Source organism: Oculina patagonica, chromosome 1 (genome assembly GCF_052425735.1).
Source record: "Oculina patagonica isolate OP01 chromosome 1, crgOcupat, whole genome shotgun sequence".
Taxonomy (NCBI): Eukaryota; Metazoa; Cnidaria; class Anthozoa; order Scleractinia; family Oculinidae; genus Oculina; species Oculina patagonica.
In genome coordinates, this window is record NC_135758.1 from 3584481 (window position 1) to 3602919 (window position 18439).

The 18439-nt window shown below is 38.9% G+C and overlaps 2 protein-coding genes across 3 annotated transcripts; both read left to right on the plus strand.

The window, feature by feature from the left end:
• The first annotated feature begins 2569 nt into the window (after positions 1-2569).
• LOC144664230 (ankyrin repeat domain-containing protein 61-like) lies at positions 2570-5599 on the plus strand. The gene is made up of 2 exons (XM_078525367.1): positions 2570-2996; positions 3478-5599. Exons 1-2 carry the CDS (start codon positions 2813-2815, stop codon positions 4386-4388), a joined length of 1095 nt encoding a protein of 364 aa, XP_078381493.1. The 5' UTR covers positions 2570-2812; the 3' UTR covers positions 4389-5599.
• Positions 5600-8758: 3159 nt separating this feature from the next.
• LOC144662431 (carbohydrate sulfotransferase 11-like) lies at positions 8759-17463 on the plus strand. 2 transcript variants are annotated; one of them, XM_078523266.1, is made up of 5 exons: positions 8759-9102; positions 10147-10178; positions 11999-12065; positions 14313-14344; positions 15542-17463. In XM_078523266.1, exons 1-5 carry the CDS (start codon positions 8826-8828, stop codon positions 16340-16342), a joined length of 1209 nt encoding a protein of 402 aa, XP_078379392.1. In that variant the 5' UTR covers positions 8759-8825; the 3' UTR covers positions 16343-17463. The 2 variants fall into 2 exon arrangements, with proteins under 2 accessions (XP_078379392.1, XP_078379463.1); XM_078523337.1 differs by having other exon boundaries at positions 12032-12065.
• The last annotated feature ends 976 nt before the right edge of the window (positions 17464-18439 follow it).

Below are 18439 nucleotides of genomic sequence, written 5' to 3' on the forward strand. Positions count from 1 at the left end.
TGTTTCTCCCGATTATTTGCTGTTAAATGAGCTGATCCGCTGAAATGGCGCTGAAATGGCCAATTTACTAGAGGTTCCATAATTTTTTATTCTTAACGGTTACATTTCCCCAATTTTTTTATTAATGGAATCAATTCACCAATGAGCAAGCTTTGTTCATGGTAAATGGCTTGTTCTAAATCGAGATAACAGTGGAGTTATTAGCCTTTCATTTTGTAGTAAATTTGAGACTGTTCAAAACATCGTTAACATACCTTCGAACTTCTTGGCCGTTGATCATCCAAACTCAACATTTGCCGAATCTATTTTGATATATAGAAAGAAGAAAGATAGTTCTTTATAACTATACCAAGTATGATCGAGAAACTGGTACGGCAGGTTCAGTGTCGAAGTAACAAGAACACCTTCGATCCGCCATGTTGGCGAGCCGTCACGGACGCTTCAAATCGGCCTTCTCGATATTTTCCAAAATAAAAAGAACTGAAACTTTTTAATATCCATTTGGTAGTTAGGACCCTAAAACAAGACTGCATGCCAAATTTCAGCGAAATCGGTGAGGTACGGTGTCCGGCCAAAGTTCGAATCTTATAGACTATGACAATTAACAGTCTTTAAATAACGTAGTATCGATGTTTATTAAAGACAAAGACATCACATCATATCAATTGTTGTTAATAAAACAAGATCGTGTGCTTGTAAATTGAAGTACTTGCTTCTTTGACTAGTGAATCTGGAATTTTTTTTTTTTACTTTTCGAAAAAAATGGGTCGGTCGGGCGATGGGAAACGAAACATTTTATAAATGTCTCTGATAGTTGATAAATTTGTTTAAGTTGTTTATTTGTTTAAATAAACACCTACCACTTTTAGGTCACTGTACAAAAGTAAGTGGTATTTTAGGTGAAAACCAAAGTTGGGGAAAAAACTTCCCTTCAAACCTAGTGTGATTTTTATGCATTTGAAAAGTAAGTACTTTTTTTAAGTTTTGTAGTCTAGTGAAACTGTATAGATCAAAAGTTATCCATTAACCTAAATTTGTAGTTTTTGTGAAAAGGATTAGATGAGCGCTCTTGGTTCAGTTTTGTTGTAAACTGACTGAAACTGCTATTTTAAAAGAAACAGCTACCGTTAATATTATATGGTAGCTTAAGCAGAGCTAATAAAAAGCTGCAAGTAAAAGTATCCATCAACTCATCCATTACTGCTCGTATCTAAATCCCCCCCCCCCCCCTACCCCCTCCCATCCCATTCAATGATAAGACCTAACCAAATGCTGGTTATTAAATTCCGTCCCTCGCCACTCCCGAAAAGGAGAAAAAGATGAAATGATAACATTAAAACTCACCAGCAAATAAAATAACAGCTAGAATTACATTGCTGTCGTATCGTTGGTTATAGTTAAACATGAATACAAGGACTGAATTGACTTCAGTCCGTAATATATACTTGATGACCATGTAATTTTCTTTGGCGATTGAGGGCGGTTAAAGAAACTGTACTGACTGGGTATAAGCAAGTGTTAGGGATCAGAATAAAATTCAGTTTGCAAATCGAAACGTTTCAGACGTTAAAGGCATATAGAAATTGCGTTATCCTTACTTTTTCATGGCATATCGTTAAACACGCACTCAGCTTGGAGGATACTTCTTTAACAACAAAGCCTGGTCGTACTAATGTCAAAAAGTTGAATTTATATTTAGCAACCGTTGACCGCAAAATGAAACTAAATTATTCGATTTTACACCTTAAACTTTAGTACAAATTCATTTTCTGTTGTCCGTTACTTTTTACTTGAAAATTGTACTAAGATGACACGGAAACGAATTTTCTGTTTTCACTTTTCTTATGTTCAACAAAGCTCCCACTCCCCGCCTGCTGACAAAAGAAATCATAACACCTAGTTTTGGTGTGATACAGCAAGGACAGCCTTCCGTCTTGAGACGTTCCTTCCTTCCTCTTTCGTCTTGTTTGTGATAACTTTACTTCTGATCCAATGATATCAGTGGCTTTCAATTTTTTCAGTACTGCATTAAGGTGTTTTTTATTGGTCAATTCTCTTCTAAATGCCTGTTCATTTATCATTGTTGGCAGGTGAGACTTGTTTGCAAATTACTGCTATCTCATAAAAAACTATGATCATCATGACCATAAAACGTATCTTAATAGCTTCTGCCTTTTACCTTAGTTAAATTCCCTCATGCAGTCACATAATTTGGGGCCACAGTTTATTTTTTTGGTTGGAGCGAGGGGGGAATGAGGAGGGGTTCATGCTGATTAATTTACCATCTGTTGTAGAGGGGACTGGTTAATGTACATTACTGAATTGTGTATGCACTTGTCAAGAAAAATTATACATTTTCGGATATTTTTTTCTTTGGGCGCGAAAAATCCGTGTGATCTGTGATTAAAAATCTAATTTTGCATTCTCCCAAATAAACTCGCCCTTAGATTGCGAATTTGCTTGAATTCGAAAATATAAAAAAGTTTCTCATTTCCAAGAAATAATACTTTTTGCAAATCAAGGCAATTAATTATGACCAGTTGTAGAAACAAAAGAAAGCACCAAACAGGTGGTCTAAATAATGAACTATAGATGAACTCAAAACAAAAAAATCTTTACAATAATATCCAGTCGAGAGGTGTGATAACCTGAATAATTTACTGCACGTGTTCCTTGCTCTAAACTTATAATTTTTGAATAACTCAAAATCGAACGCGCGACGATTTGTCGGGTTTTCGAACACAGTAAAAAGTTCACTTTGCATTCTACTGGTACATTATATTTATATTCCTGTAAATAGGTCAGTCGAGCAATGGATAATATTTTAGAACTCATTTTAAAACATAATAGTCAGCAATTATATGAGATTTTATGTACACAAGTAACAAAGAAAGATCCGAGTATTTCGGATTTAATGACCAAAGACTTTGAAGAGCTGTTTGTGTTCGCATGTTACTCAGGATCCGTGAGTTGCTTGGAAGTTTTGGCAAAGTTTGGTAAGTACATCACACAGGCGCGTAAAATGTAAGTCGATATTAGAAAAATAATTTTAGAAAAATATTTGACTGAGTTACCCGGTAAAGTCCTAACTTACATGCTTCAACTTTACTGCCTCGCAGAAAGCAAGCCATAGCAGGGTCACTCGGCATGCGGAATTTACAACAAAGAAAAACAAGTCAGCGGAAATGAAATGAGAAATCTTAAATAATTTTATAACTTTTTTACCATTCTATAATGGTCTATTCGCATTTTTTTATTTTCATCCTTAGACTTGGCTGATCTCTTAGACGTTTTTCAGATATTAGTTCTAGACAACGGAACAATACTAATTATTTTTACAGCACTCCCTATTTCTTTGAGAAGAGTTTGAACAATTTTCATTATGACACAGTTGTGAAAACTTAGTAATATTTATGCTGGTTACAAGTATCGAGATGAATAAAGAACGATTAAATAAATTTTATGCAAATTATTTAGTGATAGATGTCAACTTCTCTGTAAGCCTGAAGAGTGAACTTCATGGGCTTCCCGTCACGCCACTCAGAGTTGCCGTGGAATACGATAACGCAGCTGTCGTGAAATGGCTTTGCTGTCACAGAGCGAGCGTAAACAACAGAGAAGCCGTATGGAGTACTAAGTCAGATGACATCACTTCCGGTACGTTTATTACTACCTCGTGCCGAGTCCCCTGTATGACGCCTCTACACTTTGCCCAATCTGCCGCATGCACTGAGATTCTTCTGGAGCATGGGGCTGACATGTGCGCTCAGGACTGCATGGGAAAGACACCCGTAGCCATGGCGACACTCAACGGACGCCTTGATGTTTTGGCAACACTGTGTAATCACGGGGCACCTCTTAATTTGGCGAGCAGTTGGGGCGCAACACCGCTTATGTATGCTCAGTACGGGCGCAGCAAGGCCGAACGTGTGTCAGCCACTGAGATATTGTGTCGCTCAGGAGCTGATGTTGATTTACAAGATAGGAATGGAAGAACGGCCTTACACCTGGCTAAAGATGTCGAGTGCCTGTGTCTAAATCTGGCGTATCATGGCGATCCTAGCATTGAGACAGTATTCGGTAAGACAGCGCTTATCACAGCCGCTGAGAACCAACGCTGGGACATTTGCCGCGTGTTATATGATGCACAGGCTGTGCTCAGCCTTGGGGCTCTGGGTCGAGGATCGTCTCTGTTTTGTTCACTGTCACGTGACCATCATGCCTGGCTCGTGAAATGTTCCAGGAATGTTAGAGATCTAACTCATCTTTGTCGGTGTGTGATACGCAAGCAACTCAAGAGGAGGAGTAAAAATCTTTTTGAAGGAACCTATCAGCTCCCTTTACCCAATCCACTTAAGACCTATCTTTCCTTTCTGCAGACAGGTTAACATTTGAAATGCTGAAATGAACAAACAGTTATTTGAAGCGCTTCCATTTCCATTTGTGTTTGGTTTTGTTGCTTTGAGACTGACAGCCAGCTCTAGATTGATAACGCCGGTTATACACTGTTACAGATCTCCTTTCACTTGTACATCGCGGAGCCGTTGTTACACCGTGTAAATTAATAACTGATCTCACAGAAAATGAGTTAGTAGCATTTAGAAAAGTAAATCAGCAAGAAGCACGCACTACCATACTCCGTGGTATGGACAGAGTCATACACATGCGCACAAACTTATCACACAAACTTATCAAACTTATCACATCTTGACAGCCATGGACAGCTGTTTCATCATAATTGTTAGGACTGATCAGCATGGCATAGCCCCAGGCGCTAACAAGAACGAAACAGCTGTCCATGGCTGCCGCCTTGGTAAGAAATGGTTGCGCGCATGCCTAAGGTACTGGCCACACCACGGAGCTTGGTAACTTGTGCTTCTTGTTGATTTTAAAGAAGCAGTAAGTTTTGTTTCCCTCCAATCGCGTTGTTACCCTAGACAGGAAGGGAAGCTTTCTGTTTCAGTCCGGTTCAGTTTTTGAGTTTTTATAAAATACCATATACAGTTGGAAGTTCTTTTATTTTATAATTCTTTTATCGTTTAGCGTTTCGTTGGATGTGGAGTAATGAACAAACAGAACAGATCAATCAAAACACAATTTTTTTAACAATAGTCACAATAGCCATAAAGTCACAAATCTAGATAGCCTGGGATATAGAATAAAAATACAAGTCATTGCGGCTGAATTTGGGCAATGATTGCCCAGTCATGTCTTAATGATACATGCAATTTCGCTTCTCGATTTTTAACGCTGACGGACGCATTTCTGAAGAACGCAAGATTTTGTTTGCTGTCCTTCGGCAAGTCTTTTTGAGAGGGATCAAATGTAAACAAGAGGTTGTGTTTTCCCGTTTTTTACGTATTTCACGCAATCTCGCCGCACATTCCACCACTTGCGTCACGATGTGATCACGTGCCTTTGCTTTACATTTCATAGTTGGCGCGCTGCAAGTGATACAAAGTGCCTCGTTCTGCGATTAGCCGTCATTTGAATTTTCAAGCCCGCATGCGCAGTTTATCCTGCGAATCAAACAAGCGAGTTTAGCACAACCTTGTCATGTGCGCTTTACATTTAAAGCCTGGTTTTCACTAGCGACGCAAGCACTAGCGCAAGCACAAGCACAAGGATAGCAGCTCTTATTTCTCCGTGAAGAAGGCTTCGACTCAAGCAAAAACAAAAGCGATTTGCATTTGGATGATTGTGCTTGCGGCAAGCACAAGGGTCAAAATTTGTCGTTTTTGCGTGATCGCGCTTGTGCTTGCGTCGCTAGTGAAAACCAAGCTTTACCCCCCAAAATTTTTGCATAAGCATTGTTTTTAATTTCTCTTGGGATTTACAATGACGTACAATCGTACCAAGAGAAATTGAAAACAATGCTTATGCAAAAATTTGGGGGGGTAAACAAGATGTACAGTCAACTCTCTCTAAGACGGACACCGTCGGGACCGGCCCCAACTGTCCGTCTTATAGAGGTGTCCGCCTTATAGAGAGTCGAGGTAACGTGACACCAGAAACTTTGAGACGATAAAGCTAAACGGCTATGCACAACGAATACACGTCTGTTTTAGTCGCTTACGTTAGCAAAACCTATAAAGTGGAAAAAAAATAATATCAGAGATTCGACTTGTTTGTTAATAACAAACGGTGATACTGTAAGTAGAAAACTAAATCTACAAGTTTAAGCAGAGAAGTAATGCGTTTTAGCGGATTGTTTTTGGTAAATTTGGTATTCTAAAGGCGCTGACCTGCTATGCTATATGTCGATAACAAGTTTTGAAGTATTATTCACGAAAAAATAACTTTTAGTGCCTGTCCGTTGGCGGTTTCAAAGTGTCCGTTGTCCGTCTTAGAGAGGTGTCCGTCTTACAGAGAGTTTTCTTACAGTAAAATGACTGAAAAACGGCAGGGACCATAACCAGGTGTCCGTCTTATGGAGGTGTCCGTCTATATATAGAGGTGTCCGTTAAGAGAGAGTTGACTGTATTATGGGATCGTGAAAAAAGCGAATTCCGAAAAAAAAGCAGAAGAATAACTTTACAAGCACTGCAAAATTTTGTGGGATCATTTATGACCCTTGCTTTAAAGACACTTTTGCGGCCCAAATAATATTATAATATAATATGCAACGTTAGCCCTAAAACTCTTAAGCCTGGTTTTCACTAGCGACGCAAGCACAAGCGCGATCACACAAAAAGGACAAATTTTGACCCTTGTGCTTGTGCTTGCCGCAGCACAAGCACAATCATCCAAATGCAATTCGCTTGTGTTTTTGCTTGAGTCGAAGCCTTTTTCACGGAGAAATTAGAGCTGTTATCCTTGTGCTTGTGCTTGCGCTTGTGCTTGCGTCGCTAGTGAAAACCAGGTAAACCAGATGTATTATGGGAACGGTGAAAACAGCGAATTTTTTTTTTGCTCGGTTTTTAGTAAAAGTAGTTTTTTAGCGGGTGCTCTTTGCTCGCAAGGCTAACTTTTGTTAACGCTCATGCTCGGGAAAAAAACACTGCGCCCGCATTGTTGGATAGCTAGACCATGTGCTCCTCCCCAGTCCCCTAGGTTTAACACAACTCCCCCCCCGAAGGAGGAGGAGAGAAGACAACATCTCCCCCCTAGGAGAAATAAAAAAGGAACGAAAAGTAGAAAAGGACATTGTAGAGGACAGTTGGGGAGAGCCGAACACGACGAAAGGGCTCAGAGGAAGAGGAGAGGAAGCGACAGGGACATTTAAGAGGAATGAAGTAACGAATAAAATTAGGGTGGGACCGAGAAAACGAACTACTGACCCGAGGCCCAATTACGGCTGCCCAGTCGGTAGGATGACAAGTGTGTTGGAAACCCCACAGAATCCAAGGCCGCCGCAAGACACCAAGGCGAGTGGGACGAAAGAGAAGTGTGTTGAGGTACACGAGGTAATAGCCAGCCCCAAGGTTTTTGTATGGTGGTGCTCAGTGTTGGAAGAGAAGCGGGGTCAATGCCCGAGAACAAAGATCTTGTAGAGAGAAGAATGAGGAAAGAGACTTTATATAGCACAAAAAAAGGAAAGGATGCCCACGAGTGATGGCACATGGGAGAAGAGGTGAGATGCCCACCGTAGAAGGTGAGGAGAAATAGGATGAGTAGGAGTGGTAGAATTACCCGCAGGCAGGAGCCAAGTTAGAGCGGGGAAAGGTGGAGAACACAAGTAGGAGGACGAACCCAGTGAGAAAAGAGAAGAGAGAGTTAGAAGTGGAGGGAGAGAGGAGAGAAGGGAAAAGGGGAGGGGATGAGGACTACAAGGGAAGAGTGGAAGATGGCACTGACTTGTAACGGAAGCTGCGATTGGAGGTGACAGAAGTGTAGAGGAGTGGAAGAAGAAAAGGTACAGAGACTCAGGCCAGAACGACCTTGTCGCGGGGACAGAGATGTGTCATGCAGGAAGAAGGAAGAGTGAGAGGACGACAGAGTGGAGAGGCGAGAAGAAGTATGAAGCCTGAGGAATGACAAGAAGAAAGAAAATCAGTGCCCTTGGGGTCGAGGTGACAAGGGCGAGATAAGTTGCTCATCTTGAAGTTTTTTTAGTTGCTCAAGTAAGGGAGGAAAGGAGAAAGAAAGAAAAAGTCCAAAGAAAGGAGAATTTGATCGGAGGAGGAGGACAGGTGAGAAAAGAGGGAAGATGGTAGAGTGTAGTTGTTGGAGAGGGGAGTGAGTTGAGAAGAGGGAGGGGAGGAGGGACACCTCAAGTGGAAAAAGGAGGATGGACGAGCGGAAAGGAAAGAAAAGGAGAAGAATAGAAGAAAGGAGAATAGAAGAAGATGAGTGTGGAGAACAGAAGAGAAGGAGAGGAGAGGTCCTGTGGGGTTGGAAAGAAAAGGGAGTGGGAAAGATGAGGAATAGAAGGAGGATTAAGTGTGAGGAGAAGAAGGAAAAGGGAGAAGGAAGGAAATGAGAGACGAAGAGAATTTGTTGAGGGATTAAAAAAGAGGAAACAAGTAAGAAAAGATGAGCAATGGGGCAGAGGAGAGGAAGAGGAGAAAGTGTAGAGAGTAGCTGCAAGGGGAGTAGAGGTTGAGGACGAAAGATGTTGACGTGGCCCCGGAGGTTTTGGAATTGGTTGGGGATTTTAGTGAGACAAACGTCGCCAGAGGAAAAGACGGAGAAGGAGGCGAGAGAGAAAAATGGCCGCACAACCGATGTGACTACGCCAGTTGGATAGCTAGACCATGGCTCCTCCCCAGTCCCCTAGGTTATAACACAACACGCATGCTCAAAAAGACCATTTGATACCCCTTACAGCGTTTCACCTAGCCGTCTTTAGGTGCATGGTCAGCGGATAATAGTAATTCCGCGAAATGAGCAGCCAATTAGCAATTTTTTTCTGCTCTGCCGATGTTTTGAATATTAATAAGCAATATACAGTTCCTTTTGTCTACCGGAGCAAACTGCGTGTGCCTTCACATGGCAAACTTAAAACTTACAAATACACACAAGAGACAAGCTCATCTCAAGGAACTGTTATGGACCGATTAAGTATTCTCCTGTTTGTTTTCTTTACTTTTTCTTTCATTGTAATTTCCTACAATGTTTTGTACATGGAACGGAGCAACTCGAGGTTTAACTATAAACAAGGTGAGAATAATTATACACATGCATAAATATTTCACATTTTGACTCGCAAAATACCATTATTGTAACTGATCTTTGTCGCGACTGTGGAGGGAAAACCGGTGATTATAAATATCTCCTAACTTGTGTGCCGGAAATGTAAATAATCTTGAAACAACTCTATTCTGTCGACAGGAAAATCATGCTGGTGTTACTCCGAATCGTGAATACCACCCGGCAAAATTATTTAACTTTTACACTGAAGTACGCTCAATAAATTTCGCCATCTCGCTAAGCATTGGATTTACCATTTACCGCCTCTAAACTGCCTCGTGCTTGCTTCCTTCAATTCTGCATTCGTTCTATAAAATTATTTCCATGTCGGCTGAAAAGCCGGAGTATGAGGTAATGTTTGTTGTACAAGGTGAAAATTACATACAACATCGATTCAAATATTACCAAATCTATACTTCCTTTGCCATTTGCGACATTCGCAAGTGTTGATGAGCCGATAAAATATCACGATAAATTACAGGTGCAGGATACGAAAGTTCGCAAACTGCTTCGAAAATACGGTGGTGCGAAGCCTTGCGTGACATTATTATGTACATAATTGTCATTTTGGAGAGCTTTGAAATGACAATTATGCAACACAAAGTATTTTAAGGGTATATGATGTCTCATAGAAAGTGGATTTCGAAAAGAGCAGTGAATAGAGTTTCATAGGTAAAACACTTGTTCTTCCTAAAGATCAATTATATTGATATTGACTTTGTCCCCTTCGCATCCTATAATATATATTTTTTCTTTTATTATGGTAATTGGAAATATCACAATAAAAGAATAAATCATTTTAATAAGCATTATAGGATGCGAAGGGGGCAAAATGCCGTATCCGTGAAACGGCCTATGTAATGAAGATAAAAGAATGACACAGCAAACAATGGAACTTTGGCGATCGATACTTATAGTGTTGGGCAAATTGTAACAGTTTGCGATCTCAGTTCGGCTCCATTTGAGACCGGTGACTTGTGAACATTGTCTTAATCAAATCCTTTATTTTTATAGGACGGAATTTAACCACAGATATTACGGAGCAGGTTTGTTGAATTTGATTATTTCTTTGGTCAACGAAGCGTGGTTTAGTGAATGCACTGTGACCAAAAACAGATTTGCATAATGCGCTTTTCATTTGACAGCAAGCACCAAAATTAATAAATTGTATTGTAAAATTCATTAAATATTCATGCGGGTGCAAACCAATCCCAGTACCATATTCAGATCACATGTACACAACTGTAAACCCCAATACAAATCAATCAATAGAATTAACTTTTGATACAAACTCCTGCTCAGCTAATTAGTATTCATTAACTTTTGATACAGATCTGTACTGATTCGCATAACAATACTTTGCATTCAATTTATTGCTTTCATTTCACAAGTAGAATAAAATATTCGCGTCCGATCTGTATGGCTGTTTACAATGGCTCGCCTATCGGCTCGCCATTGTAAACGCCCATACAGATCTCCCGCTCATATTTTATCTACTACATCATGATAAAGTGTTTTTTTATTCGTTCGTTCTTTCTTTCTTTCTTTCTTTCTTTCTTTCTTTCTTTCTTTCTTTCTTTCTTTCTTTCTTTCTTCCTTTTATATTAGGCCATCCCAATAAAATGTTTCGTTTCCCATTGCCCCGTCTCTTGTAATGTTGGGTCGGTCGGTCGGGCAAAAAAAAAAAAAAGAATTCGAACATTTTAAGACTAGGGGTCTGGGTTCATTTTTGTTCCAGTCGATCTCGCTGAGAATGTTGGAACAATGCCCTTGGCGCGAAACAGCCTTTGAAAAACTAAGTATCGATGTTAATTAAAGACAAAGACATCACATCATATCATGGATTGTTGTTAATAAAACAAGATCGTATGCTTGTAAATCAAGGTACTTGCTTCTTTGACTAGTGAATTTGTTTTTTTTTTTTTTTCATTTCGAAAATAAAAGGGGTCGGTCGGGCGATGGGAAACGAAATATTTTATTGGGATGGCCTAATTAAGTTATACCTTGTATTTATAATGTCTGGCGAAGCCGAGTAATTATGGCGGGTGTTGGATTTGAAATAAGGAGGTCGTTGTCCCTTTTTGAAATCCCCCAGTGCCATCAACTAGATTTCTATATAATCAGGCTTAGCCTCTGGATTTCACCAAAACTTCATCATGTACTAACTGTTTACTTGCTCCAAATCAGACGTCACCCGTTAATATGGTGTTTGGTGTTTCCAATGCTATTTTTTTGTTATGATGCCATGATGGCATAATCATGTTTAACCCTATTCAGACCGGGAAGGGGGGTGGGGGGGGGGGCTTTTGAGGCCCGCGCTGACTTTGAACGCTTACAACTATTTCAAGATTCAACCAAACCTTGCCAAACTTTGTGAGTTTATCTAAAAATTATCTGGAAATAATTTGGTAGGAAAGGATGTTGTGTCAGGAACTTGACATCACCATGGTAACGGTATTTTTATAGGCATGTTTTCCCAAATTTGTAATTTTCGTGTTTCTATTAATGAAAATTAACTTAAATGCAATTATTTTTTACCTTTTTACGGTTTTTAAGCACAGTTTTATTGATTTTGTGTACTTTGCAGTAATTTTTGGGTGGTTTTCTGGCATTTTGGAAAAATTTTGAAATCCAAAATGGCGGATCCAAGATGGCGGCTGTTTTGACATCATGATGTAATTGTCACGTGATGTGACGTCATCACCCCACGTGACGAATACCAAAAGAAAGATGTTTGGACATACTTTACATCCTATAAGTTTCATTGTGATTGCTTTTAAAAATATTCTGGAAGTTACATAGGAATAGGGTTAAAGCTCATCTTTATATAGGTACTAACATGTTTTTATGTCTATTCTGTCTTTAGGCTACCCCTGAAGATGGTATTGTCTTTTTCCAGAATGATAAAGACTTGGAATCTATTCACAGAATGAGTATGTTTGTTCCTCCAGTATGTTTTAAAAATAGCTCTTTTAAAATAAAACACAAATAGTTGTGAATAACTGAAGGCCCATTTACACGGCAGAAAATTCTTGGCACGGCTCGGATAGAATTTGTACACGTACCAAAAAATAGCACTGATACTCTGTTTACACGTCCCTTTATCTACCGAGCTAAACTGCGTTTAATAATGATTAGGTGCGGGTAATAGGCTCAACACCTTGGCCAGCGTACGCGATTCTGCCTTAGTGCGCATGCCACTATTTCATTTAAACGTGACAGAACGTGACATACAACTCGCGCATCTTTCTCTTTTTTTCCCAGAAGACTAGAAAAGGGTGAAGCTATATGGTTCTTATTCTAATGGCAGCATGATGGCTTGTTAATCCCCTATTAACGAGGACGATTATTTTTATAATTATTTTATTCTTTCTGCATTATTTGGATCAACTACTGACATCATGCTTTTCCAAGGCAGAATTTCAGCTCTCTGCTCTGGGCTCTACCGATCACGATCTCGGAAGAATGCGACCAAAGAAGACTGCTGAAAGTCACGCTCGTTCTTCCATGAATGTTCATAAGATTTTTGGCAACTATTTTTCTTAAAATACGCATTTTATTTCACACAGCGCCATGTCGATCGAGTGGAATTTATGGAGATGTATTTGCTGAAGTTTCATCAGAAATTAAGGAGTTGGTTCTGCACGGCTTATCGTTTACACTACACATTTTTTTTTTTTCCAGCCGGGTTATATTTTCAGGAACGTGAACCAATTTTATTCCGTGCTCGGACTACCTCGTGACTAGGTCCGAGCACGGGTAAGATTTGGGTTCGGCACGGGTGAGGCAAAGTCGTTTACAAGACAAACTTTATCCGTGCCGAACCATTTTTATCCGAGCCGTGCCAGAAATTTTCTGTCGTATAAATGGGCCTTGACTGCTACAATTACACTGATACAGTCATGTGACTTTCAAGGGTATATTTCTTCAGGAAACTGAGTTATTCCCATACAGTGGTTGTATTTACAGTGTTACGATCAGTACAAACGTTTCACGTGGCTGCCTGTTTGTGGTCAGCGGATAACACCGGCGAAATGAGGAGCCAATTTAAAACGGTGTTACGCCTGACCAATATCAACATATTGACCAAAACGTAAGTGTAAACTGTGAGCATCTTTCCGCGGCAAACTTAACACTTACAACACGAGCATCAGATTCATTTCAAGAACTTGCAATGGACCGGCGAAAGAGCCTCCTGTTTGCTTTCTTCACTTTTGCTTTCACTGGGATTTTGTTTAATGTTCTGTATACGGCAAAGAGCAATCCATCATTTATTCACACACGAGGTGAGACAATTATTCATACATGGGTACTGACTTGACTGAATGGTGTTTTACTAAAAATGAACTTTTGTGCATTGTTCACTTTGCGAAATACAATTGTTATAACTCACAATCAGCTTGACTCGCCAAATGACGAATGGAGAACAACATAAATTATGGAGCTTTTGCCATCATGTTTTCATTCACAACTAAACATCGAATTTGTTTTGAATAATTATGACGATATTGCAAGGTCATGATACATAAGTTTTATGCATGACATTACGGCCTTCTAGAAAACACAAAAATGCTGGCTGATGAAGAGATAGATAGACTACTGCTCTTAACTTAAAGTAATTTATAAAATCGTAAATACAGGGCGAATTGCACCATAAATAACAGAAATGTAGTCAGAATGTTCTCAAACATAACGACGACGGCCTCGAAATTAAAGTAGTGACGTCAACAATTAAGTCACTTTAATTCAACTATTGTTATCTAAAACAAATGGCCTTTTTATCTTCTGCTCTGTTGTATATTTTTCCATTTCAGACTAGAGTGATTTTACTTCAACCGTGAATAAATACTATTAGACAATTATTCCATTATTTTCTTTTGTTTAGTTTTCACTATTTAGCACTAATTGTTAGCTGCCCGATCCAAAAACGATTAAGCTGTTCGAAAGTCTGTCCTGTGACAAAATTGAAAAAAAAATTGCTAGACGCTATGCCTACAAAAGTACTTCGAATTTATTATTGATAATAGTTAATTTTTTAGTCTGTAAACAATATTAGACTTTTAACTAGCCATTACAGGTTCTGTTAAGCTTAGTAAATTTTCTACCTGTATTAGCAATTATCAAATGAAAAATGTGAATCCGCCATAAGTAAATAAATACTCACAATATATTTTTCACAGGACTGAACTCAACCACGAGCGTAATGACTCAGGTTAGTTGAGAGTTTCGCTTATTACCTTTGTTTGCTACTCAGTAAGGAAAATGAGTGCTTTCGAAACTGATAACAAGTTTTCACTACAAAACTGATGACCTACAAAATTTTACTCGCGCTAACGATGCCACGAAAATAAACATCAAAATTAACCGTGCCCTTTTAAGCGATTTTAGCGAGTTGGGCGAATAGCGCTAAATTTAGTACTCGCTAAAATTTGTATCGGTCAAATTTTTCTCATATTTCTAACTAACCTTGTTCTTTCCGGTTATGCAAGCGTTCCTTCAGTTTCGTGACGCTTCTGTCCCTCTGATAGTCCGTTCTTCCCTTTTTTATTGTTTTTTTTTTGCGGGGTTTTTTTTTGATTTTTTTATTTTTTTTTCTTTTTTAAAAAAAAAAAAAAAAAAAAAATTTTTTTAGATAAAAAAAAAAAAAAAAAAAAAAAAAAAAAAAAAAGTGACGCTATATGTTCATTTTAAACTCGTTCCGCTAACTGTTTCAATTTTAGGAAAATCGCTAAGTCTTTATACCCAGAAAAACCGCTTAAGTTAGTAGCCACTGACAATAGTAAACTTAAGGTAAATAATTCTGCAAATCATCACCTTGGTTGGAAAAGTGGCGTTGCCGAGTAGCTTAGAGCGCTGGATTCGAAATCTGCGGCTCCCTTTTTCATATTCTTATTCCTACAACTCACAAAATTTACTATTAGCCTTCACATTAGAATACAACAAAACCTCGGCCAACAATTTTTATTATCATCCATCCAATGGTTGGCGGAAAAAAGTTAATACAGTGTCATTGTTTCTGATTGTTTTTATAAGAAACGGGTTTTCTCTTTTTTTTTAACTCATTTTTATGCAGAAACATTTTAAGGATTGGAGAGAAAAAAGTCCAGCATGAGGCCCATCTGAAAGGGCGGAGATGCCCATCGCTTCGCTAAGGGGTGTAAATTCCATTTTTTTTTTTTTGGTCTTACTTAGAGTGTTCTGAGTCAAGGTCTCGTTAAAGGTTGCACGCAAAGAAATATTTTTTTCGATTCCATATCTCTTAAGGGCGATAAAAGGCTTGATTCACGCCCAGATTGATCTTTTTTAGGGTTCTTTTCGAAATTTGCGACAAGCATCCCCCTCCTTTCATATGGGAGTTCCCCGCCTGGGAGAAAAACTGAAATAACATTTTTCTATTTTCTTTTTCCAGCATGCCAGTAGCGTGAAATCCATTCAAGCAATGAACTTGGAAAGACAAGAAGCTGTCAGGGAGTTCTGCAGAAAGAACAACAGAATCGACGAACCCGTAAACACCAAAGACCTTGACAATATCATAGTTGATGAAAAGCTCGAAATACTTTTTTGTTACATTCCAAAAGTATCCTGTTCTCAGTGGAAGACAGCTTTGGCACAACTTCAAAGTCCAGAGCCTAAATACTATGTTCACGATGCTAGAAACTTTAAATTCTTACATCAATATCCACCGGATCAAGCAAAAAGAATGCTTAAGAGTTATTTTAAGTTCGTGTTTGTGCGAGAGCCTTTCGAACGGCTCTTATCCGCTTATCTCGAGAAGTTTCATAACGGGGACCCTGGTTTTCATAAGAATTATGGACGGGGAATTATTGAGCGATACAGACCTGGAGGTAACCCTGAAGATAAAAACGTAACATTTGACGAGTTTGTAAACTACGTTATAAACATTGGAGATGGATACTGGAACGAGCACTGGAAGACATACGACAAACTTTGTTATCCTTGCGGAGTTCATTATGATTTCATTGGAAGGTTCGAAAACCTTGCAGAAGAGGCTCGCTTTGTTATGTCTGGTATAAGCAGAAAAGTGAATGTTTTGTTTCCTCAAGTGATACCATCGAGCACTTCATCGAAAATCTCATTTTTCTACTCGAAAATCCCTACGGAGACATTTCACAGAGTTGTACGGTTGTTTGGTGACGATTCTGAGATGTTTGGATATGACTTACCGGCATCCCTTCGTGCCAGAATATAAATGATAAACTAAAGACCTGAAGGGTATTGCCCACATGTATTGAGCTTGAGAGGAAAAAATAACACAAACGCTAGAAAACTATTTTACATCCAAACATTTTCGAGCTCTGCTCTGGGTCATGGAAACTTTGGAAGGTATATGCCACTCTGTTCTGTCGCACTTTGTAATAATCATCGCACTTTGTAATACCTGTCGCACTTTGTAATAAAACTGTCGCACTTTGTAATAACACTTGTCACACTTCGTAATAAAATAGCTGTCACACTTTGTAATAACAAGTTGTCGCACTTTGTAATAAATTAAGCTGTCACACTTTGTAATAACAAGTTGTCACACTTTGTAATAAGCTTTCAAATTTCCTTTGAATAGGATATTTGGTAGAAATTATATGACTTAACTAATCCCCCAGGGCACAAATACGTCCTTTTTTGATATTTTACTTTGTATACTAAACTAAGGAGATGAAAAAGAAACGCGTTCTCCCCCACGCTTCTCGCAATTATTATTTGTCTTGACTACGATGTATCGCGACAGAAACACTTTGTCATCACGAATAATGACTTAAAAATCGGTTTTGTTAAGCCACTCCATTGGCTAGGTACTAGTCTAATTTATCGTGCAAATGAGACCCTATTGCATGTTTAATTTGTAAATGATAGCTTAATTCAGGTATTAAAAAGGTATTTATCACATCTTAAATAAAGATTCGAATTTTAAATATACTGGCATCTCCTGCGGATGAAAATAAAAAGGTTTGTTTCCGTGGGAGTTTTAGAGAGGACGAAACTGGAAAGCAACTTGCAGGGACATAGTGTATCAGTAAAAGAGTAGAGGACACATCTTGCTGGTATTTATAACAGCTGTACAAAATGGTACGATCCGGAAATAAAGGCTTTGACTGGGAGTCTTCTAAGAAGGGACCGTTAACTATAGTTGAATAGAATAATTGTGAAATAGTATCGTATTTTAATTCAAAAATCGCATTGGCTTGACATAATATGGAACAGCAACCATCATAGCCGTAATCAGGATATGTGGTATTATTATTATTAAAGCATTGAATCAGAACCGTTGAATAAAAGTCTATTTCAACCTTGAATAAACAACAACGAACTATAACATGAAACGGAATTAACTAGTTGTTTATAAATACTTAATAAACAACTGAACGAACAGAATGTTTTTTTTTTCTCCTCAGTTCAAGGAACTGTTTTTTTGTTTAAAAGCAAAAAGTCATTAAAAGACCATGGGTGATTCTATTCTAGCCGAGTGGATGATAATGACAAAGCAGATTTCAACAAATTGCTACTCACCCCTTTTTACTTTTTCGCCAGAATATGTTGAGGATGATAAACCATCCCAAACCACGAAATCGTAGATCCAGCCAAGCATTTACCCAATTTGGACTGGCAACTATTCGCCGTACCTCCAGCACAACACCACTCGAAGATCCAAACTTTTTTAATTAATTAAGCTCCTGACGCTAACGATGCCAAGATCACCACTCTCACAGAGAAGTAAATACTCGGGAGCATCGAGACCAGTCTACGGGTGATTTCATGTTCAAGGTATCCCGACTTTTAGCCATGATTGTAGCAACTATTTTAAATCCTGTGACTACTCCCCCAAAAATTACCTCATATAGAACATGTGGCAAGTCACTTGAAGTCTCCATCTCCCTTACTAACCCTTGGACTAAACCCTCTCGCGTATCTTTTTACTTTTACCAGGAGTTATTTGCCCTCTGTTCACTAATTGCATTCCATCGTTGCTAAGCAAGCTGTGTTATCTCCAAAATAACAATTGCGAGAAGCGTGGGGGAGAACGAGTTTCGCAGAGCAAAATGTCAAGAAAGAACGTATTTGTGCCTTGGGGGATTAGTTAAGTCATATAATTTCTACCAAATATCCTATTCAAAGGAAATTTGAAAGCTTATTACAAAGTGTGACAACTTGTTATTACAAAGTGCGACAGCTTAATTGCCAACTAGACAGCCGAGCCAAGAGGTGAGGCTGTCGAGGCGGCAGAATCATAGAGCCGTGTGCGTATGAGTGTATAGGCAGAGAAAATCTTAAGTTCTGCGTAAGGGACTTTTTG

Excerpts from the sequence above, each read along its gene's own strand:
- LOC144664230 (XM_078525367.1), top strand. The coding sequence starts at position 2,813 with ATGGATAATATTTTAGAACTCATTTTAAAACATAATAGTCAGCAATTA. Across the intron at positions 2,997-3,477 it reads GGAAGTTTTGGCAAAGTTTG|TGATAGATGTCAACTTCTCT; the intron begins GTAAGTACATCA and ends CAAATTATTTAG.
- LOC144662431 (XM_078523266.1), top strand. The coding sequence starts at position 8,826 with ATGAGCAGCCAATTAGCAATTTTTTTCTGCTCTGCCGATGTTTTGAAT. Across the intron at positions 9,103-10,146 it reads GAGGTTTAACTATAAACAAG|GACGGAATTTAACCACAGAT; the intron begins GTGAGAATAATT and ends TTATTTTTATAG. Across the intron at positions 14,345-15,541 it reads CCACGAGCGTAATGACTCAG|CATGCCAGTAGCGTGAAATC; the intron begins GTTAGTTGAGAG and ends TTCTTTTTCCAG.